General features: G+C 40.0%; 1 protein-coding gene across 1 annotated transcript in view; it reads right to left on the bottom strand.

Moving 5' to 3' along the window:
- The window catches only part of ABLIM1 (actin binding LIM protein 1), a 243,386-nt gene that overhangs the window by 146,513 nt on the left and 69,689 nt on the right, over nt 1-27,184 (bottom strand). Inside the window, exon 2 of the mRNA XM_042456481.1 lies at nt 20,157-20,291. Coding sequence (XP_042312415.1) covers nt 20,157-20,291 — 135 coding nt within the window. The remainder of the gene's footprint in view (nt 1-20,156; nt 20,292-27,184) is intronic.

The following is a 27,184-nucleotide window of genomic DNA, read 5'->3' as shown; positions in this document are numbered from 1 at the left end:
AAAGAGTTGGATCTTATGGGACTCTGGATATCTATGAGGAATAAACAGGCTAAAGATTTAAGACAAACTTTTGTCATCAACCACAGTGGTGTAGTGGACCTGGTGCTCACAGGGCAGAATCCCTAAGACCTTTTGATGAGAGAGACCATAGTGTCATCTCTCCTGTCCTCAAACCTGAATCCTTGTGAGATTAACTTCAATCCCTACCATGTACAAGTACACTTCAGTTAATGATGTAGATGTGTTACTAGAGGACCCAGTGTTCACAGGGCAGAAATCCCAGTACTTTTTGATGAGTAGAGACCGTGGTGTCTATAACAGAAACTTTGGTACCAGAGACCAAAATGGCAAAAATGGCAAGAACAGGGAAATGTTCTTACACTAGAAAAATGAAGACCACATCAAACATTTCAGCACAGCTATCATTTGCATGTGTGAAATGCATTTCATCTGTGAAATGAAACAACCAGGTCAGCTAAGCCTTCCATAAATAAAGCAAAACATTTTGAATCTTCAAAAGACCACGTGAAGGCTTCTTCCAAAATACATCCATTCTTATGAATTCCATTTTGGTGGCGAAGCTTATAGAAATATTTTTTCAATAAAAATGCTGGGAGAAGTCAAACTAGTGAAGCAGGCATATGTCTCCCCCTTTCTGTTTTGCTGTTCACGCATGTTCAATAAAGGACTGTGCAAGCACACTTGGCTAGTTTAGGATCAGCTGGCATAGAATCCTGCCCTTTCCCAACAATCTTGCATCATTTAATACACACATACTGCTGCAATCTGACACTGAAAGTCTGTGCTTCTCCATCTCCCTTCATTATCCTCTCAAGGCTGATGTTGTTAAAAAAAATCCAGCTAGTCAGAAGATGAAGAAGAAAAGAAGCAGCTGAGGGAGCATAAAAAGCCTTTGTAGAAAGGAGTCGCACTATCAGAAGCTTTCTTGACCAAGGAAAGCTTGCATTGTCATGTGCTATCCCTGTTGTAATCCAAAATATTTAGGAGTGGTTTGATCTTGGGTTCACACTAGTCTTACACAAGATCTGCTCCTAGTGGTGATGAAAACTGCTAGAAACGGTTTTAAACCAACATAGCCACCTACACTTATTTTATTATCCAGAAGGTGTTACTATGGACTCTGTCCTGTTGAAGGACTTCACTTTACAACACTATTGTGTGTGTGAGTGCCTTCAAGTTGTCTCATGAATTTCACTGGGTTATCTTAGGCAAGGAGTATTCAGAGATGGCTTTGCCAGTTCCTTCCTCTGAAAAATAGCCTACCACAGTCCACCATCCAAATACTAACCAGAGCTAACTTGCTTAGCTTCTAAGATCAGATGGGATATGACATTTTCTTCCACCACTAACAGGGAATCTGGTCCAGATTAGAAAACGGAAATATCCTGCAAGAACAGCAGCAGATCCCAATCCATGGAAGCCCCAGTCCACTCTGCCATAACACAATGATATCAAGCAGAGGAAACAGGGCTTTGGGCTATCTAAGAGATGCTTCCACCTCTATTGCCACTCTAGGTTTCCCTATCTTCCCTCTTATAAAGCTTAGACGAGACATCAAGGTTCAGAATTTTCAGATAAAATGAATCTAATTATGCCGTATATGCAGCCAGGTAGAAGTGAAGATAGTACGCATCTTTCTGAAATTACTGTTCAATGGTATTCATAAATACCCTTTAAAAGATATTAAGTTATTCATAATGGTGCCAGACAGTCTGCCCTCAGAAGAAGTTAATTGACAGGAGGAAATCATGATGTAAGACTGAGAATGGTAAGCTTCTTGTAATAAACTGTATTCGTAGTTTAATCCACCACTGAAGAAGTATAGAGCACTTAAAGATTCTAGTCTAAAATGTTTTGGAATGAGGTTTACAAGCCAAAGTGCTAATTTATTATCAGACACCACTTTACAGATTTGTCTCTAGTATAGATGCCAGCTGAAGTTAGGTCAGTTTGAAAATGATACTTTGAATTATGGATGGGAAAGCTTTAGATCCTGATTAGTAATCTCCAGTTAGTGCTACTATCCATCAGAAATGCTAAAGAATGGAATGTGTACAATCTTTTCACTGATTATTACTTTAACATTTTCAAGGCTTTAGAGTGGTTCTGATTTACTGCAAGATTAATACTACCGTAACTTCTAAAACAGGCCCAGACAGATGCATCTGGTAAGTATAATGCAGAACAGGTCCCAGGCATAGGGGGTCTCTCCTGAATTACACAAAAGAAAACAAAAACAACATCTCCCACTACAGCTGTTTCTAGTAGGTCACCACATAGTCAGTATAGCTTGGGAAACAAAGACTAAGCATGACCTAGGTAAAGAAAAATTCATTTTGGTGACTCCTTACACCAGATTCCAGGACTTTCTGATATATGGTTATGGATCACATTTTCATGATTTCCACCAATCAATGGAAATGCTTTACATATGAGATGAGGCTATTCTAAACCATTAAAAGACTACATGTTTCATGACTTTCTCACTTTAATCGATGCCTTGATGTTGTCTTTGCCTACCATCCAGTGGTGTGGGAAAAGATGGAGCTTCACTTTAAGTTAACACAAAAATCAATCCAACTCCAGTTTAATGCAGAAGTACAGCATATTGAGGTATTATTTAGCATAATAGCAAGACACACAATATAGCCATTACAGAAGAAACTTTCTTAGGATTGACCCCTGAGATTATAGATGATTATATTGTTTGCTTTTTGCAGTTTACTGTAATACAGATTGAGTATCCATTATCTGAAAATCTGAAATGTTCCAAAATCCAAACGTTTGGCTAAAATAGTGACACCTTTGCCATCTGGTAGTTCGGTGAACACATACTTTGTTTCATGCAAAGGATTGTTTAAAAGCATTGTATAAAATAACCTTGAACGTATGTGTATGAGATGTATATAAAACAGAAATCCATTTCATATTTAGATTTGAGTCCCATCTCCAAGATACCTCATTATGCATGTTTATGCATAATATACAGGAATTCTGCTCCCAAGTATTTTGGGTAAGGAATACACAACTTGTAATACAGAGACAAACTGGTGTCCTTGACACTTTAAGAAAGGGATAAAATGGGGCCACTCCACAGACAAAACATCTGCGAGCAGAACCAGGAGTAGGGTAATTCCAAATTGCCATTACAGAATAATGCAAATCCTCACAAAATAAGAAAGGCTGGGTACAGAGCAGGCTGGTGAAAATGCAGAGTGGGGAACCCAGAAGCAACCCCCCCCCCAAAAAAAAAAATCAGCATGCTGATTATGACTACATGGCTTGGAACCAGGCTATCTGAAAAAGGGTATGTCCTTCGATAAGTATGCCTTACTTTTAAGATCTTTGAGGGAAGGTTTTCCTTCTGTACTGTCACCATCACAAGTGCATTTGGTGAGAATGAAGGCGAGAATCTTCTCAAGGGCTGCTCCTAATTTGTGGAATTCCCTCCCATGGGGGCCTCCTCTCTTTCCAACAGAAGACAAAGAGCTTTGACTTTTAAATTCTGAAGTAGATGGATCTTTTTAATGCAGGATATTGTGCTCTTTTCTTTTTACTGTGTTTTAATGTTGTTGTTTTTTTAAAAAACTGTTGTACTTTTAAAAAAAATAACAGAAAAGTTTTTTTTAAGTGTACTTTGTAAAAAATTTGGTATGAGCTGCCTGAATCAGGATAAAGGTGGGATACATAATAAATAAATGTTGATTTTTCTTTTGCAAAAAGGCCTCTTCTGGACCTAAAAGAAGCAAGAATGGGGGAAACACAGTGACCCAGGGCAATGGCGGCTATGAAATCCTAATAATAAAGGCATGCTATATTTGGTTGGAAACACTGTTCAAAACTAGAATTCATCATGTGACAATCAGAACTCCATACTCTTATGTAAGAATCCAGATGCTTTCCCTAAATTTATTCTAAAACCCTTAAGTAGGCCAAGTGAGTGTATTCCTCATGCAAGGGAAATTCTTGTCCCACTTCTCAAAGCTGGGCTACAGATGGTTGGTGTATCTGGCACTGATATTCTCCTTTGCTCTGGGAAGCTGGAGCACAATAAATATGAACTGCCTTTCTCTTTGATCACAGATTTCTCTTCTGCTGCTTTTAATTTAAGAATGTTCACTATTAATAGATTACAGGTGCAGTTGAATAGTGCCTAATCATTAATTGAATCCATCTGTAGATATGAAGTTTTAACAATCCACAAGCACAGGACTGCAGATAGTTACTGGAATTGTAAAGCTATTGGTATAAATCTGTGCTCATCATTTGGACTGGCTGCTTGATACCAGGAACAGGATGAGTGACTACAGATAAGAACTGATAGTACTAACTGGATAACCTTCCCACCAACACCATTTGATTCAGTATTTACCTCGGCCTTTAATACAGCAAAAGACAAGAAAACACTTTAATAGCTTGTCATTAGGAGATAAATCATTTAGGGGGCTTAGTGCTTTCATCAAATGTTCAGAGTATTTTAATAATTGGTGAATCAATTATACTGGAGCCTGTGTAGTGGAGTGGTTAGAGCTAGAATGAGATTTGGGAAGTCCCCACAGATACATGAAAATCACTGGCTGACCATATACCAGCCAAGCTTTCCCAGCCTGATTTACAACACAGTGTTGTTGTGAAGATACAGGGGGAAAGAGGAAAGCCATCTATGCTGCCATGAGATCACTAGAGGAAGCATGGGATATGAACAGAAGATGTGCATGCACATGCTCTCACACACATCTTGCATATTTAGTTTTTTTAATGGTTTTCCATCTCCCTCTCCATCTTACAGAAACCATGTGGCATAAAACAGTACAAGCAAGAATGTAAATAAGCCAATTAATGGACAAATGACACTTTCCTCCAAGTCTATTTAGTGGGATTACGACCGTAATGAAACTTTCCTACAAAATATCCAGTTGTAAAACCAACCACTGCAGGTTCTGCTAATAAAGTTAATAACGATTTTTTAAAAAGGAGCCCTGGTGGTGCAGTGGTTAAATGCCTGTACTGCAGCCACTCACTCAAAACTACAAGGTTGTGAGTTCAATACCAGAAAAAGAGCTCAAGCTTGACTCATGCTTGCATCCTTCAGAGGTCGCTAAAATGACTACCCCACTTGTTGGGGGCAATTAGCTTACAGTTGTAAACCGCTTAGACACAGTTAGTTCAGTATGAAGCAGTATATAAATGAGGCTGTTTGTTTGTCTTCTTCTTCTTCTTCTGCTTCTCTGTTAATAACATCCTTGCTTGAGAAAAACAGCAAGTTATGGATGGATGGATGGATGGCCATTCTTTAATTCAGCCTTCTAGTAAAAGATCACTAACGTGTTTTTTAATTAGCCCTCCTTGTAAGTATAAAATAAAATGATCTTATCCAACTAAAAGGAAGAACGATGGTGTCTTCACTTCACAGTCTTGAAAGAATAAGTTTTAACATCATTGTAGTCTGAGAACTGTGATATTTTTTTTGTCTCACATCTCCCACACATTTTGTTTATCTCATTTTGAGACCATCAGTCAAGTCACATTTCTTTCTTCAAAGAACAGCAGATGGGACTTTTAAAAAAATAAATAAAAAAGGTCAGAATTGTTTGTTATACTATAGCCTTGATATACTATAATTCATGTTGCTTGCATGAGGTATGATAGTCCAGTCCTTTTATCTGACATTTCCATTGCACCACACAGCACAATTTTCTGTTTTGTCTTCCTCACTTGAATTACTGGGCTGTCAAAAGATCTAATGCTCCAGACAGTGTTTCCAGATCAGCTGCCTGCTATTCCATGAGATTTCTGAGACTGGGGGACAGGCCTTTGGTTGGGTCTTTGCATTGTCATTGAGGCAGGGCAGACAACAGTTGTGGGGATGCCAGAACAACATCTGTGCCAGCTGATTGTTAAAATGGGCAGCAGGAGAATCCAGATAAAACCTGGCTAACTAGGCTTTTTGGCAACCCAGAGCCAATAGGGGGAAAAAAACATTTTTAGAAGCTGGGTAGGGTGCATAATGTACCCAACAACTGTAGCGACTGGCACTATATCCTTTAGGTTGGCATCTCAAGTGGCCGTACTTAGACATAAATGGCCTGTGGAGAGTTTTTCCAGGCCTAGCACCACTACCACCATGCCTTATACAACAAGAAGCTTTACTGATCACAATGCTGCAGTCCATTCTCTGTCTTGCTCCAAATCGCATAATGGGTTCAAGCTCATTGGTTCTCTCCCCAGTCTCCACTGCTTTTTTTGCTTTTTTCATGCACCAGCAGTGTGAAAGTGCTACATGTATACAGACAGTGAGTCTGGCTCCAAGCAGGAAATGAGTGAAGGGTGCCCATCCTTAAATGCCACTTCACACGAAAATCTAACTTTCTCCTCTTCCAAAACAAGGTGTCATGAGAGTTGTTTTCATACCTGGAGACCTGGAAAAACATAGCGATTCCTTAAGACTTCTGTTAGTACCCTGAGACCAGTCAACTCTAATTCCAGTGAGCTGCTAGAATGTCCACTTAATATATATTTCTGTTTTATTTCTTTCATGATGTTCATGCAATCCAGTTCATAGTCAAATGTTTACAAAAGCTCAGCTCTCCTTTTACCAGCAGACAAAGACTTTCTCTTCAAAAAAGCTTTTAATGAGGAACTGCTTGCAGGGAGCCTTTTTATGTGGTATGTGTGTTTTATTTTTAACTTTGCTTTGTTTTTGAGTGTTATATAAAAATAATTTAAAGGTTTTAATGTGATGATTTTATTTGTATTTTTAGTTGACTGGGCTGAGCTGCTCTGGGTCTCACATTAGGAGAAAAGCTGCATGTAAATGGAACAAATAAATAAATAAAGTCAAGAGAGTGTTTTGGAAACCCAGATCCCAAAGTGCAGATGATGCAGTGTCTTGTGTACATATGTCATGGAAAGCTAAAATCTATGTGTTTAAATGGTTTTATATGTTTAGTTATATATTGTATTTCAATTTATGCTGCAATCTATGCCATGAGCCTTTGGGGGATGCAGGTAAAAAAAATTAAAAACATATTGTCAGTATTAGTATTAGTATCTTTCTTGTAATATACTTCTCCAAGGCAATTTTACCTATGCTGCATCTCACCAGGATCCCAGACTGGACAACAAAAAGGTGAATAAGAATAAAAATATAATCTTAAACCAGTCAAAAGTCCATGTGACCTATATAAATAGGTTACAAAGATACAGTAGTAACACTTTGCTTCATCAGTAGCCCACTCTCTTGCTTTTAGAACCAGGGCAAGACTTTTTGTTGCCTGAAGTAAAGACAAGATCCCTTCCCCACCGTCTTTTTACAGAAGCTGAGTATAATGGGAACTGAATCTTACATCAGCAGAGCTTGCAAGGTCCAACGTTTGGGATTTTAAAAAACCCTAATCTCCTAGAGACTGGGGATTTTAGGAGCCATAGTCCAATAGTGGCATTTCCAAGTTCTATATGATGAACAAATAACCTCCTCTGCAGTTAACAACAACAGGTTAATCAAGGATACAGGCTTGGCAACACAGAACACATAGCTTCATTGTCCAAGACAGGGAAGCAGCGGTGGAGCCCAGAGGTCTGGTCAATGGGGCTTCTGCCATGCCTCTTTCATGCACCTGCATGTCCCACCTGAGGGTACCATGTTCTTTTACCTTTACTTAGGAGCAGCTCCAGATCTCAGCCAGACAGAAAGAGTCTTAGACAGCAAAAAGAGGATAAGATGGTAGCAATGGCACTTCACCTTGCCATTTGCTGTCTCCTATGTTACTTACAGGAGCAGTTGGTTCTAATGGCCTCTGAGGAAAAGAACTACTAAATCCACAATGAGTATAAATACAGAGACATAAAGTGATAACTCTATAAGCCCTATATTAATTTATGTCCTCTTCTAAACAACAGACATTAATTATTCTGGGCAGAAGACAGATTTTAGTTGTAATAAAGGTTTCTTGTCAGATAAATTAGCATCACAGCTGTTATTTGGAATCTGAATAATAACCGGGCATGTCAGTGTCTCTTAGAGAACAAATTTCTAAACTCTGTTATACTTATTATGTATGGACAGCATTGAATTGTCTTTCCAGTTGCTTGCAATGAGACTTCTCCATGTCCACAAGCAAAAGGATGGATGCAGCAGGCAGTCTGAAGCCAGTGGATTGGCTGATGAGGTAGAAATACTGTTGTTGTTGTTGTTGTGTGCCTTCAAGTTGTTTCTGACTCATGGCAACACTAAGGCTCTATCATGGGGTTTTCCTGGCAAGTTTCTTTCGAGGGTGTTTGCCATTGCCTTTCTCTAAGGCTGAGAGAATATGACTTGCCCAAGGTCACCCAGTGGGTTTACTAGGGGACTGCAATTTTGTCTTTGTTAGATCAACAGAAAGACACTCATTTGTCTTGATGTTCCACTAGCTACTAACATCACGGATCGTGAGATAGAGAGCATATCTGCTAATATTCATATCCTTTTGCCATATTCTTTGATCATATCCCGTCTTTAAAAAAGGCTGTCTCCTTTTGAAAACCCAGATTCTCACCATAGGTAACATAGTGTTTTAAAATCTGAACCTTTTAATCTAAAAGAGAATTTAACATTTTGAAAAGAATTCTGTGCACATTTTTGAATGCAGTACTATACCCAGACAGGGAAATAATATTTTGTTTTTGTTGTTTTGTTAGGTGACCTTAAAATGTGCTTCTTAAATATAGTTATTCATTGCCCTTTCTCTAAATGCAAGGTTTGATCAGTCACTGAGTAACTGAGATTCCTTGCATATTATCATGAAGAGTTCACTTCCTTGAGGATAAGTGCCACTATTTCTAGTGAGCGGCTCTTTATCAGCATTCAGCTGGAGCTAGAAATAGCCACAGCTTCTCCAATCATGCAGGACTGGCATAAAACACTAATGGGCACAAATGGTTTTCAACTGGTTCAGAATGGTTAGAAAATGCATAAAGACACAGAGGTTATCATAAAACATGAAGGGTACAGTTAATGTCCATAGAGAGTTTGCTGATTGATTGATTTTTAACATAGAAGAAAATTTACCAGTATGGTTCAATTCCCTGCTTGGCCATGAAACCCACTGGGTGACCTTGGGCAAGTCACATGCTCTCAGCCTCATGGGAAGACAATAGCAAACATCTCCTGAACAAATCTTGCCAAGAAAATCCCATGATAGGTTCGCCTTAGGGTCACCGTAAGTCAGAAATGACTTGAAGGCACACAATAACAAAAACGAATCTTCAAAAAAAAAACCCATTTGATTTTAATTACTACCTTGGATTAGTAAAGAGAAGTTATGGTTAAAATCTAGAGACTGTAAATGTTACCTGCTTGGACTACTATTCCCTAAACCCCCCAGATTAAAATCTATAGCAGATTCACTACTCAACAGACATGGAAGCCATCAGCCTCCCCTCAACACACATATATCCCTTAAGAAAGAAGGAAGAATGACAGCATCATGAGATGTCACAACAGGGTCGTGTATCCTTCTATCCAGATTAAGAACTGCTGAGTAGCATTGCAATTTGCTATATAAACTGAACTATTGGCTCTATAACTATTTGCTGTGGTTTGATTATACGTATTGTATTGTACTGTTTTGTTGGATGTTGTTCACCGCCCTGATTGAAAGAAGGGCGGTATACAAATAAAATTTGTATTATTATTATTATTATTATTATTATTATTATTAACACTTCAGTATACCATCACTTCCCCCACAGCAAATGTATCTGTCCCGATTTTTTTAAAAAAAACACACACACACACAGTGCAGGTAGAAAACCATTATAATATCACAATCCCAAAACATGATTGTTAGAAGTGTCAGATTGTTAGAAGCGTATCCCGGACAAGAGACTTGCCAGCAAGCAAAGCATCAATCTCAAGTCTGGCAGATGATCAGAAGAGTCTATCAACTGTTAATGGTGGAACACTCCCTTAGTCAAATATGCTGTTTTAGTCAATGACTCTCAACAACACTGGTATCAGTTAGGAGTTCTTGAAAATATTACAAGTGTGACATTTATTTTTCAAAATAACATAAACAGGGTGGGAGGGCATGCAAGAGGGCCTTCTTGATAGCTGCTCCTAGGCTGGGGAATTCTCATCTACAAGAAGCTAGACTGGTCCTCTCTCTGGTCTTCTCCTCCCAACAGGTAGACATTTTTATTTAGGCAGGTGTTTGGTCTTATAAGGGGAAGGTGTGCTATACTTTTATTCTCATTGTTATGTTTTTCAGTACTATTTTAAATTAGTGGTATTTTAATAGGATTGTACATTTGTTTTTAACTGCTTTATCATAATCATTGTTTTTAAGATGTACTTTGTTTTTCATGTATGTTTTAACATAATGAAGTGACATGGAATAATAGTGTAAAGCCACTTCTTAATTTATGCTATCCTTGGAAAGGTTATTTACTCTTCTCCAATGTGACTTTGGGTTGGCAGAAGCTCATATTGCAAATGATTAATCTGTCAACAGCTTATAAATATCTTCATCAACAAACATATCCAGCAATGCAAGTTATCCCCAAAGTTGGAAAGAGTGAGTATTCTAGCAAGTACAACAGGGTCAGTCATTTGCTGCCAACAGGTATAGAATGCTATAATGGGAAAGACTCTAAGCCAAACAGCTATGCCAGGAAAGATTATATCAGGTAAAATTAGTGAAAGTAAAGCAAGGTTGAAAGGGACACAAAGCATACTCCTCCACTATCGAAGCAACTGTGACTCTTGTAAGTATGGGGAAATCCACCAGGATCCGTAAAATGAAAGAATTCAGGAATATATAGGGACATAAGGCAGGTCAGGTCAGCTAATCCAAATCAAGTCAAATGCTAGTTCCCTGGAAAAATGCTAGTACACTGGAAAAGTCTGTAGGTAGCTAGTGCATGAGATCTTTAAGGCCCCATACAGACAGGCCAAAATAAAGCTGGTTTGGGTCACTTTGGAGGTATGCTGTTTACATGATGCATGTATCCTAAGAGTCCGGAGGCTGTGCCAAAGCCATGCTCCAGTCTTAAGGACTGGAATGTGGCTTTGGCGCAGCTTCTGGAATCTTAGGATGCATGCATTATTTAAACAGCATACCTCCAAAATAACCGAAAGCGGCTTTATTTTGGGCCTATCTGTATGGGGCCTAAGTGATTTTAACAGTAATTCATGTACCCCATCTATATTATAAATGTGTTTGAGCTATAAATAATAATTCAAAGTTAGCATTGGATATTGTCAGTCCATAACCTACATACAGTCTGTTAGTTAAAACTGTTACTGAATGTATGCTCAAGGTAAGTCTAGCTGTTTCTCAGGTTGACTCTCTGATAACCCTTTGTCTGAAAGCCACCACGGTGTAATTGGTTTGAGTGTTGGACTATGACCTGGAAATCAGGGTTCAATTCCCAGCTTGGCCTTAAAACACACTGAGTAACTTGGGCAAGTCACAATCCTCTCAGCTTCAGGGGAAGACAATGGCAAACTTCTTCTGAATGAATGACTCTATGGTCACCTCAGATGGAATTGAACTAGAGAACCTAGAAATTCATATTAATCAATCTGTGGCTGATCAAATCCATGAAAAGGGGAAGGGAAACCAGTGAATTGGGGGGGGGGGGCAACTGTAGTACCACAAAAATGCACAGTGCTATTAGAGAGATATGCATCCGATGTAATTATGTAATCCTGCCTCCCCCCCCCCCAGATTAAACAATGAGGACACTTTACATCAAGTGTGGACTCCAAACTTGTACTTTTGGGCATTTTCTCCTTTTGTAATTATGTTTCCTTGTTTTCATATTTATATAAGATTTACTTATATATTTTTAGGTGCCTTTTTTGAATGATGATGAGACACACATACCCAATAGACCAGTTGATTAAGTTTTTGTGGTGTGGTGACAGCACTATTTTCCCATTCTGTTTGTTTGGTCTCAGGTGCAGAAGACTGACCTTCATGATAGTTGTGCAGCAAAGCATGTGAGGAGTATTTAATTATCAATACAGAAACATGACATTTTAAGAACTCCTTTACCACCACAAATAACTCCTGCCATTCAGTGTTGTGGGCTTGCTCGTGGTCATGAAGGACAAAGTTTGTGCTATAATTCAGACTAAAAGAGTTCTCATCACATGTGACACTAAGGCCTGTTACAGACAGGCCAAAAATAAAGCGGTTGTCGATCACTTTGGAGTGTATTCAATGATAAATGAGTCCTAAGAGTCTGGAAGCTGCACCAAAGACTGCACTCCAGTCCTTAGGACTGGAGCGTGGCTTTGGTGCGGCTTTTGGACTCTTAGGACGCATGTATCATTGAAATACCATACCTCCAATGACTCGAAGCAGCTTTATTTTGGCCTGGCTGTAACAGGCCTAAAGTAGTCCCACTTAAACTAAACCAGACTTGGAAACATAATTCCCCTCAGATTACAACTTCCCGAAATCCCCCAGCTGGTGCAGTCAGGGTGATTCTCTGATAGGGGAGTTGTAGTTTCAAAGTAAAGTTTCAGTATAACTCTAGGTTAGTAGGATTTGTGATTGTATAGTAGGCCAAGAGAATTATAGCAAAACCTAAATACAGTATTGGGGGATGCCTTTGCACTCTAGCAAGAAAGCTAGAGGGCCAAATTGCTAAAATTTTCTGCAAGCAGAAGTGAGCAGCACTGATTTTTTCTTAAGTCAGTTGTTTCTACTTTAGTTAGTAAAAAAATCCAAACTTTCCCAATACTGCTGAAAACTTCAGAGATATCCCAAGCGCCTATCACTCTTGCTGAATGACAAATTAAAACAGCATTCAGAAAAAAAGGAAGACACCTAACGAGTCTGAAAAGACAGTACCACTTCATCATCCTCTAATTTATGCAAGAGACAGGGTAGAAGAACAAGAAAAGTGTTAGGCATCTTCTGCTTTGCAGTTTGGACCAAATAATGTCTTAGACAAAAATAGACAGATATTTAACCTCACTCTTCCTGAGAACCTCCAAGCATAGTGGTTGCCATAAGTCAGGACCTCCAAACTGGGACAAATGTAGGCCAAATGTAGGACAAATTTCAAAGGAGGACACGTTTTAAAAAGGAGGACGCTCAAAAATGATGGTTTTTTTAAAAAAAATTTCATATAATGCTGTTTCTTAGGCATGATAAAAATGGAGGACATTTGGCATTATTCCTAGACAGATGGCAGAAATGTGCTTCCCTTTCTGGCCAAAACCAGAAGAGGAGGAAGAGTGGAAGAAGCAGAGGAGAGGAAGCGGAGAAGAAGAAAGGAGGAAGAAAGGAGGAGGAGAGGGGTAAAGGAAGGAGAAGAAAGAAAGGAAGTAGAGAAGAAATAGGGAGGAAGTGGGAAGGATGAGGGTGGAGAAGAAGAGGTGGAGAAGAAGAGAGGAGAGTGAGAAGACAGGAAAGAGGAGGAAGAAGAGCAGGAGAGAGGAGAACAGAAAGAGAGGAGGAGAAAAGAAAGAAGAAAGGCTCTTTCCCTGCCTCCCTGGCCACAGGAGGAATTAGGCAGGGAGAAAAGCTCCCCCTCACGGAGAGACCCTTCCTCCCTGCCTTGAAGCCTCCCTGGCAGGCGGAGGAAGGTTCAAGGCAGGAGAAAGGGGTCTCCCCTCGGGGAGAGACCCTCCTCCCTGCCTTGAAGCCTCCATGCCGGCGGGAAAGCGGCAAGGGAGGGGAAAAGGGCCTTGCGCGGCGGAGACCCTTTCCCCTGCCTCCCAGCCCGCCTCCTGGCCGGCGGAGAGGCCAAGCAGGGAACGAGTCTTGCGTGAGGCGAGGCTCTTTTCCCTGCCTGGCGTCGGGGGGGGGGGGTCCCGGGGGCGGGCCAAACCGGGCGGGACCGGTGTGGCCACGCCCCAAACCGGGAAAGTCCCACCCCCAGGTGGGATATGGCAAGCCTATCCAAGCATAATAATTTTTACTAATACCTACTGTATATAGATGAATATATTTTAAACTGTTTCTTTAGAAACATTGGCTGGCATCGTGCACTGCAGTTACAGATTCATACCTGGAGTTACAGGTCCATACTGCTCCGTATTAAAGATAGGCTATGTATACACAATTGTGGCATATTGCCATAATCCAGAAACACCCCGAAATCCACCTTAAGCTCAAAGGAGCTGCTTCAGTAACAGAGGTGTTGGCATGGAGAGTGTTGCATTTTAGGATTCTAGCCCTCCCCCTGTCTCTGAGCCATGCAGCGACGTCGCCGGTGAAGTGTCCCAACACACCCACTTGTGTAGATCTCGTGCTTGGAGACGGGGAGCTCCCTTAATTTTAAGATGTAGTTCCTTACGTTATTCATAATAATGAATAACCCAGGGTAAGGATGCTCACGACTTTAATTTAAGAAATAAATGCTATGGGTTCTTTAAGGAGGGATAGGAGGGGAGATGGGGCTGGGGCGAGACGGAGTGTGAAAATGTGCCTTCAGCCAGAGGTCCTAATTATGTCTCTTATTTTGTCTCCGTTGTGGTGTGGGGTGGGGTGCCAGTGGGGGTAACTGTGTGCAGAGACGGCAAATTCTGTCGGTCACCAGAATCAGGTTGCATGGGGTACGGCTGGATGTGACAGGTTTACTGGTTTTCCAAGGACTCCCATGGATGCCAAAAGGTGGCTGTCTGCTCAATTACATTAAACACAATAGCATAAAAATAGTTTCCCTATGTAAAATGTAAAATTAAGGTTTGCTTTTTAGAATGTTTATATTTCTAAAAATATTTTCAAGCCGTGGCTTGAACCATGGATAAAAAATCTGTGGGCTAGGAGGGCAGACTGAGTTGTTGTGACAAACATATTTAGAGTCATTTCCCTGACAAGAGAGTTGTTCTACATTAAATCAGAAACTGCAGTTTGAAATGATGTTCTGGTTCCGGCTAAGAGGCAAACTACCTAATTTAGATGTCATACAAATTATGATTAAGAAAACCTGGAAATGGATGGAAGGGACAACCACCTAAGGGCAAGAAGACCACATGTGCCCACATGCATTCTAATGGCAAAAGTATAGTTTCATAATGATGTCTGAACTAGGGATATCTGATCACACTTGTCCAGCACAGTTTGTTTTTCTTTGTCACTGACATAATCATTGGCATTTGACAGATCAAAACAGAAGACATATCTGAGAATGCAAAATCTAAATCATTTGTGAGAACCAAGTCATAGATCATAGAGTTGGAAGAGACCGCAAGGGCCGTCCAGTCCAACCCCCTGCCATGCAGGAAATCCAAATCAAAGCATCCCGACAGATGGGCCATCCAGCCTCTGTTTGAAGACCTCCAAGGAAGGAGACTCCACTACACTCCTAGGAAGTGTGTTCCACTGTCAAACCAGCCCTTACTGTCAGGAAATCCTCCAATGTTGAGGTGACTCTTTTCCTGAAGCTTGCATCCATTGGCACCAGGTCCTAGTCTCGGGAGCAGCAGAAAAACAAGCTTGCTCCCTCCTCAATATGACATCCCTCAAATTAAATAGGGCTACATATAACCCTTAACCTTCTTTCTCCAGCTAAACATCCAAGCTCCCTAAGGCGTTCCTCATAGGGCATGGTTCCAGACCTTTCACACATTTTAGTCCGCCCTCCTTTGGACACGCTCCAGTTTTCTCAATGTCCTTTTTGAATTGGTGGCGCCCAAACTGGACACAATATTCCAGGTGGAGGCCTGACCAGAGCAGAATATAGTGGCACTATTGCTTCCCTGATCTAGACACTATACTTCTATTTATGCAGCCTAAAATCGCAGTGTGCCTGGTTAGCTGCTGCATCGCACTGTTGACTCATGTTCAACTTGTGGTCTACTTGGACTCCTAGATCCCTTCCACATGTTGTCTCCTTAACCAGGTGTCCCCCATCCTAATCTGTGCATTTCATTTTTCGCCCTAAGTGCAGTACCTTACATTTTCTCCCTGTTGAAGTTCATTCTGTTAGCTGTGGCCCAGCTTTCTAGTCTATTCAGGTCATTTGAATTTTGATCCTGTCCTCTGGAGTATTAGCTATTCCTCCTACTTTAGTGTCATCTGCAAATTGATAAGTATTCCCCCAATTTTTTCCTCCAAGTCATTGATAAAGATGTTGAACAGTACTGGGCCCAGACAAGAGCCCTGTGGGACTCCACTGGTTACTTCCTCCAGGATGAAAATGCCATTGTTGAGCACCCTTTGGTTCGGCCGTCAACCATACAAATCCACTTAACATTGCCTTGTCTAGCCACATTTTACAAGCTTGTTTTGCAAGAATGTCATGGGAACTTTGTCAAAGGCCTTACGAAATCAAGATATACTATATCCGCAGCATTCCCTTCATCTACCAAGCTGGTAGATTTTATCAAAGAAGAGGATCAGATTTGTCTGGCATGACTTGTTTCTCTGAAACCATGTGTCGTTTTTGTGGATTATGGCATTGGCCTTCTAGATGTTCACAGATTCTCTGTTTAATATCTGCTCCAGAACTTTCCTGGTATTGATGTCAGACTAACTGGAACGATGATGTAGGGATCCTCTTTCTTCCCATTTTGAAGATGGGGACAACGTTGCCCTCCTCCGTCTGCTGGGACTTCTCCTGTTAATGAGCAGCAGAAACCAGTTGTGCATCTGGAGGCCATAATGATATGTATTATAGAGCTACTAAAAACGTGTGGCCCTCCCTCCTGTATGAACACAAGCCACAAGTACATTTTAGCTGATCACTTTTGGGACTCCTTTGCTGAAGACAACCTCCCATCCTCATGCAATAGAACAGAAAAGGGATAGAGAGGACAGCATAGATCATCTGTGTGCAGCAATGAGGAAGGAAGAGACATATTTTCAAAAGAAATTGGATTAAGTGAAATTGAGCTCGACTAAGGAAGAGTTTAAATAGAAGTTGGAACAAAGTAAGGCAAGTGTATCTCACACAATATAATGCTGTGAATAATATCCAGTAGATATCCCAAGTCAGTTGCACATACACATACAACTGGGAGGAAAAGTTTCATTCTAATGGATGGAGATAGAAGTATCCTGGCAAAAAAAAAAAAAGGGGGGAGGTGACTCTTATATGCACTGAATGAATGGAAAGCAACAGAAATCACTACCTGTACAATATGATTGTATGGAGTGGTTTTCATCTGGAGATTGCCTACTCAATCCCATGTAGCACACCAAAGACTGTCATATGTAACTCTCAATAGAGCAAATCCAGCTGGTGGTGATCATGGTGATAAAGGGAGCATTAGAGTAGCAAGTGTGATCATGTGGCATATCAAACCATGGGGCTTTGACCAAATGAACACTTTCACACATAACAAAATAGAAGAGGGAAGAGAGGTTCTGGAGTCATCAGTAACCTGCATCTTTTCAGACTCCATCCAGGCCCATAGCTAGGCTGGGGCAAGCAGAGCATCACCCTGGGGGGCCAGCCAAAGCAGGCCCCACAAGAGGGAGACAGAGACACTTAGGCTGATCTACACTGGAGAAATCACCTGGTTTGGCACCGCTTTCACTCGTTCCTGGCTCTAGGCTATGGGAATTCTGGGAGTTGGAGACCCAAAACAAACCTAACTCCCAGAATGGCCATAGCCTAGAGCCAAAAAGAATGAAAGAGGTGCCAACTGGTGATTTCGCGGCCAAGTGGTGGTTGCAGCATCTCCCATCGCTGGAGGGTGTGTGTGCGCTCCCCTGCCCCTCCCAGGAGTTGGGGTTTGTTGCTGGCCAGCTGGGCCCTTATTTCTCTTTATCCCCTCTTCTTCTTCCTCCCCTCTTCCTCCTACTTCCTCCCCTTGCTCCTCCTCTTCTTCCTCCCCCCTCCTCCTCTTCTTTTTTATCTTTCTCCTATTCTCCTTCTTCTTTCTCTTCCTTTTCTTCTTTCTCCTCTTCTTCCCCTCTTCCTCCTCCTCCTGTTTTTCCTCCTGCTGCTCCTCCTCCTCCCCCTTCCTCCTCCTCCTCCTCTTTTGTTGTTGTTGTTGTGTGCCTTCTACTCCTTTCCAACTTATGGCAACCCTAAAGAGTTTTCTTGGCAAGTTTCCTCGGGGGGGGGGGGGGGAGTTGCCTTTACCTTCCGCTGAGAGGCTGAGTGAGTGTGACTTGCTGCCCAAAGTCATCCAGTGGGCTTGCATAGCTGAGCTGGGATTTGAATCCTGGCCTCCCATTGTCCTAGGCCACTACACCATGCTGGACCCTCCATCCACTGCACTTAAAGATACAATACTCAATTATTATTTGTTGTTGTGTACCTTCAAGTTGTTTTCCACCTTATGGAGACCCTAAAGCAAACCTATCCTGGGGTTTGCTTGGCAAGATTTGTTCAGAGTAGGTTTGCCATGGCTTTCTGCTGAGGAGGCTGACAGTGTATGACTTGCCTGAAGTCACCCAATAGGCAGGGAATTGAACCCTGGTCTCTGGAGTCCTAGTCCAACACACAAACCACACAAAGCTACATCCCAATCTTCTATCCAGGAAGAATGTCAAAATGTCCTCCATTTTGAGCATGACCGAGAAACCAGTAAGAATGAAACCAGGCTATGTGAAATAAAATCTACCACAAATCTAAATTTATGTATCTTAGCAATGTGTTTATACAGTACTGAAAAATCTGTCCACAACTGTCCCAAGATTTTTGCTATTTGTAGAGACAGCATGGCATAATGGTTTAAGCATTGGACAACAACTCTAGAGATCATGGTTAGATTCTCTGATCACCCATGGAAACACACTGAGGGACATTGGGAACATCACATACCCTCAGTCCCAGAAAACCTCATGACGCATTCATCCTAGTGCAGAGGTTCTCAAACTGTGGGTTGCAACCCCTTTGGGAGTCTAACAACCCTTTCACAGGGGTCGCCTAGGACCATCAGAAAACATATATTTCCAATGGTCTTAGGAACTGAGACAAAAATAATTTTATGGTTGGGGGTCACCACAACATGAGGAACTGTATTAAAGGGTTGTGGCATTAGGAAGGTTGAGAACCACTGTCCTAGGGTCACCATAAGTCAAAAATAACTTGGAGGTATACAATAACAAAAATAAATTGTACTTTTGCAGCTCTTTTTACTGTGTAAAACAATAGTATACTGAATGTTCAAAAGAGCTGATCAAAATAATGTTATCTTTCTCCAACCCTGGGAGATAATGATTTCATACCCCATTATCCCATTCTATGGGATAATGATTTCATACCCTATCCAGTGAGAGAAGAGGGAAATGAGTTGGCTGAAAATACAAGAAGGCGGTAATACTAGTGTCCTTTGCAATACTGTATCTCTGATTTCTTTACTTCCTCCACTTTACATGTGTGCACATGCAGATCAGAAGTCAACTGTAATATCCTTCCTTTGCACTAAGTTCCAGGCAAGATGTTGTCTTTTTAAATCCTTTACAGAACAGACTTTTAAAATTGCTTTTTGCTATTCAGCTTGAGATATTATGGAAGGCCTATCCATTAAACAAAATCAGAAAGAAGGGATTATTTGCAATTGCTACAGAAACAGAAAATCAATACTTTACAAAATCTCAAAACCTAGCAATATAAAATCCATATTAATCAGAAACATGCAAAACTGTTAGAACTACTATCTTGTTTGGATGGTTATCAAGATGCTGAATTTCTTTCCAGGTGCCAAAATAGGCTTCCCACAAAATCATTACTATCAATCACACAGCATTAATTACTCATCAGTCAAGAGTGATTGATTGACTGATTCATTCTTTCATTGATTAGTTTTCTTTCCCATCCTATCTATCCCTGGGATTCTATTCTTTACTTTCACAACAAACTCTGTGGGAAGATTAACCTCAGCCTATTGGGTAAAACCAGCCCTACTGACAATACATCATACCACACCATTGCACATTGAAGGGGTGCTCTTTCTCCTATTATCAGAAATGGAACAACAGTTCCCACAGTTCTAAGCTGCCATGGCCACTGACCATGCTACATTGTGGATTCTAGGAACCATAATCCAAAGGAGTAACTTTTTTTCAAATTCAGCCTATTATGCTTTTAAAGTAGTTCTGAGATTTGTCTTCATATGACCTGGATTCCATAAAAGGGAGCAAGAGAGGAAAAGGCCACATGAACTCCTCTGTATAAAGAGTAGTAAAAAATCTAAATGGATCAATTGACAGCCTTATAGTAAAAATGTGATTACATACCTTTGCAAGTAAAACATTTGATGTGAAAATGCCGGGCCTGGACACGGAGAACTTCACCTTTACATGGCTCACCACATTTATGGCAGTGGATAACTGGCTTCTCCGTGGAGTGATGAGGCTCCTGAGGATGGGCCACTGTATAATAATAATAACAACAATAAATTAGATGCAGTGGATTTTCTTTCAAATTGTTTCAGCTTCTCAAAAAAAAAGTACAAAGAGACATATTTTAACAAGCAGCACACCATGACAACACCGACTGGCTTGGTAGGGAGCTGTGCAAAAGTCGTTGAGGAAGCTGCCTGAAACATCCGTTACTCTACAAAGTTCCTGATATATTTTCTCATACCAGTTCTCATATTTGAGTCCTTATTGTTTGCCAGAAACATTGGTCCTGACCATTTGAAAACTTGTGTCTTCTCATATGATGCTGGGGTTAGTCTACATGTAAATGTATTATGTGAACTGCTGTGGATTTTCACACATTCACTTTGATAGTTAATTGCCTTCACTTTCCTATGCAAATTCACATCATTTACCCTCCCTCTAACCAAAATGTGCAGCCATTCAAATCTATGCAAATCAGATTGACAGCCACAAGTGCAATAATGCACATTTCTGTGGATTTCCACAACTCCAGTAAAAATTGCAAAGCTTTTTTTCTAGAGATTTTAATGGGTTTTTCACACACACACTCTCACAAAGCCCAAATCACATATGGTCAGATTGTGTTCAATTGACTGGAATGGGGAGTATTTTAATCATGTAGATAACAGGATTTTTGAGGGAGGGCTTTCTTTCTGTCCTAACATCCTCCCAGGCGCTTCTGGTGATGACAGGAAGGAGAGCTTTTTTGTTGACTATTCCTAGACTCTAGCTCCCTTTCAAGGGAAGCTTGGTTGCCCCCACATTCCTTTCACCTTCAGCCTTTCACTGGCGGGCACAACAGAATGTGCTATCAGTGTGCTGTTTATATATGTGCTTTATATATTTTTTAATGTTTTAAACTAATGTCTTACATGTCTTAATCATTTAATGCTCTTTAAGCTTTTGTATAAGATATACAAATGAGCACTAAAATTAGAATAATCCAAGCCATTATATTCCCCATCACCATGTACAGATGTAGAAGCTGGACAATGAAGGGGGCAGATAAGAAGAAAATCAATTCCTTTCAGATATGGTGCTGGAGAATAATGTTGAGGATTCTGTGGACATCCAAAAAGACAAACAAATGGGTCCTTGAACAGATCAAGCCAGAAATTTTCCTGGAGGACAAGATGATTAAGTTGAGGGTGTCATATGTTGGCCACATCATGAGAAGGTATGACTCATTAGAAAAAACAATAATGCTAGGTAAGGTGGAGGGAGGTAGAAGGAGAGTAAGACCAGATGCCAGATAGTTAGACTCAATTAGGGAGGTCTTGGGTCTGAATTTGCAGGACCTAGGCAGTGTAGTGGAGGATAGAAAGTCCTGGGGGTGTCTTATCCACAGGGCAACCATGAGTCAGGGTAGATTTGAAGATAGTTAACAACAATAATTTTCGGAGAAAAATGAAATATAAATCAAATACACAAATAAATGTTTCATCTTCTCCTGAAGGTTTCAATCTAGTTGTCCCATGTAGCTACAGGGGTATAGTGAGGACCGTTCCCCTGAAATAGAAGTCGGCTCTCTACTGGAATTTTCCTTTAGTCTCAATTTCTAGTCTTGCAGACAGTGAGATACTGTAAATCACTCACACCTAGAACTCTTGTATTTGCTCTGTTTGCATTCCCTTGGTATTGCTGCCTGCCTCTTTTCTTTGGATGCCTAAACTGTAATTCCTAAAGGTTCAATTAAAGTTTTACTGCAATGGTAGCAACAGGAGGACTGAAGGAAAGTTTCATTTGGGGGCAGAATTCTTATGTGGAGGGAGAATGCCCTCATTATAGTCCCTCCCACCCAACTCATTATTCATATGTACTTCAGCTAAAAGAAGCCATAAATGTTATTGGTGGTGTTTTGTTTGTAGATGTTTTCTGGATGTTGTTTAAGGAGGTGCAAACCACATAGTTAGCACGTGCCTAATTCATTCCCACTGAAAGTCATATGCTTTTGCCTAAATCATGCATCAATTGATAAATACATTATTTCACACTCTAATGATTCATGTTTTGAATTAGCCCTCCTTTTCCTTTTGTAGTTGGTCCATTACTTGATTTTTATGAAAATATTTTTCAGCAAGAAAAAAAATCTAATACCCACCACTTTATTTAAAAGAGAAAACACTATATATACTGAGAGTATTGTAAGTAAAATAAAGATATAAACTTTGATTTCCCTACACCAGTTGCTATTTTAAACTCTACTACATATTGATAGTTTTAATACCTGTTATATCTTGTCTGGTTTTAGCTCAATTCCCCTCCTTCACATTTTATCAGATTTGCTTTGAACTGTACCTATATGTTAACTTTTGTATTTACGTCTCTGTTTTTAATGTGTTGTATTCATCCATTTTCAGATATTTGCACGTTTACCATATCATTGTGTTATTTTATAATAATTGTACAAGCCCTATATATAACTGATATCAGTAGTGTTTTATAGAAACAAATAGTAAAAGACTGTAATAGCTTCCTATTTTAAATATTGTATCACATATAAGAACATGAAATGTGTTCTCCCCCACCCCATTCCTGATAGGTTTCTGGTTTTCTATTTTGAGTGCCTTGTTATTTAATCCATGAGTACAGAGAACACTGAAGGGAATGTCCCTTAATATTTTAATTAGCAATTATTTCTAAATAAGACCTCAGCAGCACACAGCCTTTGGTGAACTCTTCCTAATCTTTAAGAAATGAAGTTCTATTTATGGAGTACAAGAGTTTAGTTAATAGCTTTCTTCAGAAAGACTACTGCGTTTCACTGGTAACTGAGGTAGAACTGTATTTCTGAAAGGGGTAGACAAGAAGGTAGTGGCCATTCATTTACAAAATGTTACAAACAAAAGAATCCCTCAGGATCCTGCATACATGAAAACAACAAGCATTATGAGGCACTCTTCTGAGCTCAAAAAAACTATATTAATGGTAGATCTCAGTGGCTTTCAACCAACCCTTTGTGACATGGATGTACTGCAATAACTGTACTGAAGATCTCACAAAGTGTTTTGTATGTACCACTTGAGTGCTATACATTTTTAATAAGCAGTCTTGAAGTCACATGGATTACTCAAATATTATTTAATTCATCTTGGTACATATGTCTAGTATTTCTGTCTTCAGAATCTTCCTAAGAGCTTGCCTAAAGCCACACAAGCCTATGGTGGAGGATGCTTGACCCAACTTTTCCAAGCTGTATCCATACTGGAGTAATAATCCGGCTTGACACCACTTTTAACTGCCATGACTCAGTGCTATGGAATTCTAGGAACTGTAGTTTTGTGAGACATTTAACCATCTCTGTCAGAGTGTTCTGGTGCCACAATATACAATTACCAGGGTTCCCCAGCCAGGGCAGTTAAAGCAATGTCAAAATGAATTATTTCTGCAGTCCCATACACAGGTCTAATCATCTACCCAAACTGTAGCTTTCAAATGTTCTATCCCCATTGTCAGCCTCACCCTCAAAATGAGATTTGCATTTAAATAAAAACAAATGTTCTCTCTTATACATTCTGTGTTCTTTTGTCCATTTTTCTGCTCTTTTGTACTTTCTGTTTATACGGTGTTTCATCATCTCTTCTTTCTCTTCCTGTCAATAAAAGGTTATCATGATGCAGCTGGCGTGACCCATTTTAGCAGACTGCCAGATGTTGACCACAACCCACAGACTGGACATGAATGCACTAAATCACAGTAGCTTTCTGTTGCTTATTCTGTAACTTAATGTCATGACTGCACAAAATGTGAAGGAACAATAATAGAATCGTAGAATCGTAGAGTTGGAAGACACCACAAGGGCCATTCAGTCCAACCCCTTGCCATGCGGGAACTCTCAATCAAAGCATCCCCGACAGATGGCCATCAAGCCTCTGTTTAAAGACCTCCAAAGAAGGAGACTCCACTACATTTCGAGGGAATGTGTTCCACTGTTGAACAGCCCTTATTGCCAGGAATTCCCTTCTAATGTTTAGGTGGAATCTCTTTTCCTGTAGCTTGCATCCATTGTTCCAGGCCCTGTTCTCTGAAGTAGCAGAAAACAAGCTTTGTCCTACAATAACCTATTAATAGTTCATCAAGCCATATTGATATAGCCATGGTATATCAAACTGGATTACTAAGAGACTAGGCAAAAATTCATCTCATTTTATCAACAGTCAGAAATATTGTTCATTCAACAACATTATCATCTATTACTAGCATAATCTGAACTGATCCCCAATAAAGACCTAACTGACAGTCCTACAAAGAACCATTTATTTGTAGTGTTCTGTATTAAAGATACTAATTACTTATTGGTGACAGAGATTTCTTTATCAATGGAAAATTTAGAATCATACAAAAATGGTGAAAAAGTACAAGCTCAGCCAATGGATCCAGACAATCAAGTTTAAGTCAGTAGAGCCAGTTAAACCAGTTACAATAGAGACACTGTTGCCTCTGGGGTGACCATGCTTATTTGGCCTATATCTTTGGTCAAACAGGTTTAGCAGGTTTTTTGAAACAGCACAAAAATCTACAAAATGCATATGGTCACAGAAGATAATAGAATAGTAAATAATATGCACTTGTGCACTTGTGTGTGCTTGTATGTGTGTTGTGAATCCCCTCTGAATGCAGTAATTACATGAAAGAATTATACAAATAAAATGGATTGGCATTAAAAGCAATGGCTCTGTCATCACATTCATTTGCCTCAAAATACTCTTTGTATGGAGCTTATGGATCCCCATCCACAATGGATTCCAACTGTTCACATACTCTCTCTACTGAAAGATATTTCAGTGTTCAGTATTATATTTTAGGCAATAAATCACAGATGTTAGGATTGATCTCTAGATGCCACATTCACATTCATCATGTAAAACAGGGGGAAATGCCAGTCTGGAAACACTGGCATCCTTATTCATGGCATATTGAGTTTGATGTTCTACAACATGAGAAAGCAATTCATAAAATCAAAGGCAAATCAAACATCTTTTTAAAAATCTAAGAGATAGTACCCTCCCCCACTGCCCCCCAAAAGCTGATGAGAAAAATGAGGTGAATAAAACCAACTATTAGAAGAATGGAGCTAAGTATAACAGTAAATAGGCCATGAGACAAGGCATTTTTTATTTATGGTCTCTAGCTTTCCAAGCAGGACATATGGCATAAGTCAATGGTGGAACCTGCAGGTGGTAATTCTTGTTGTTGTTGTTGTGTGCTTTCATGTTATTTCCAACTCATGGCAATCCTAGGGCAAACATATCATGCGGTTCTCTGGGGAAATTACTTAATAGGTTGTTTGCCATTGAGGCTATGAGAGATGGCTTGCCCAAGGTCAACCAGTGGGTTTACTTGGCCAAGCCAGGATTGTACCTTGGTTACATCTATAAATAGTATGTGCCATCTCTTTATTATCATCAAAAGGTGAAGAAAACAGATTTATCCAATCCACACAAACAAAATGTCACTTCCTATCCAGACATAACAGCTTAATTTAACAAGTATCATTTTGAATTCCAATTCAAACATCTCCACAAAGCTGTCTGGACCTATGCTGCACAACCCTTAGGGACTGTAAAGCAAATGAAACAGCCTAAGGATGGCTCCAGAAGTTATGACAGTCCTGTCTATGAATTACCACATCAGATCTGCCAATGGTATCAAAAGAAACAGGGCAATCAGAATGCTCCAGACCTAAAAAAGAAATTGAAAAAAAGAGAAGCAGTAAGATAACAGATAGAGATCTAGGAGGTAGGTCCTAGAAGTGCTGATTTAATGATCAATAGTGTCCTCTTCATGACCAGCTATTTCTCACAGGCTCAGCTGTAATTTAGTCATCTGAAATGGCATGGATGATACTCAAAGGAGCATGCAAGTATTTTCATACTAAGAAAAGAAATTGTTTTTTCCTGAATGTATCAGCACATACCTTCAAAATTCACTAACTGTGTTAAAAATGAGTTTCCTGTGCAGTACTAAATTATTCCTACAGACTTCAGGAGTAAAAGAGTTTATTAGTAACCACACACACTATCAGATTTTTTTTCCACAGAAGTCTTGACATAATCAGTAAATGCATCAATATGATCTTTGAAAGTTACATCTAACATACTGCTGTTGCTCAGATATTATTTCCTACTGTTGCATTTTTTTCACATTTTCTCTGCAACCATGAGACCTAGCACTCCTCATTTTTTCACCCTTCACAGATTATGGACTGCTATTCTAATCATCCCCAACCAGCATTAGAATAATAGACTCAAAGACCTGGAAAAACCCCACAAGCGCCATCCAGTCCAAGTCCCTGTCATGCACAAGCAAAGCACTCCCAACAGATAGCCATCCAGCCTCTGTTTAAATGCCTTCATAGAAGGAGACTCCACCACATTTCAAGACAGTTTATACCACTGTCAAACAGCTCTTTCCATCAGGAAGTTCTTCCTAATGTTGAGGTGGAATCTCCTTTCATTGAAGCAGCAGAAAACAAGCTTTCTTCATCTTCAATATGACATTTTTTCAAATATTTAAACATGGCTATCATGTCACCTCTTAACTGTCTCTTCTCCAGGCTAAACTTACTCAGCTCCCTAAGCCACTCATCATAGGGAATGGTTTCCAAATCTTTTACCATTTTGGTTTCTCTCTCCTGCATGTGTTCTCTCTCCTGCATACATTTCAATATCCTCCTTGAATTATGGTGTCCAGTATTAGACACAATGTTCCAGGTGAGGTCTGACCAAAGCAGAATAGAGTGGTACTATTACATTGCTTAATCTAAACACTATATTGATGCAGCCTAGAATTGCATTGGCATTCTTAGCTGCCACATCATGTTGCTGACTCATGTTCAGCCCATGGTCTGTTAGGACTGCTATATAACTTTGACATGTACT

This window comes from Sceloporus undulatus, chromosome 3, assembly GCF_019175285.1.
Source record: "Sceloporus undulatus isolate JIND9_A2432 ecotype Alabama chromosome 3, SceUnd_v1.1, whole genome shotgun sequence".
NCBI lineage: Eukaryota > Metazoa > Chordata > Lepidosauria > Squamata > Phrynosomatidae > Sceloporus > Sceloporus undulatus.
This window is presented reverse-complemented; position numbering and strand designations above follow the sequence as displayed.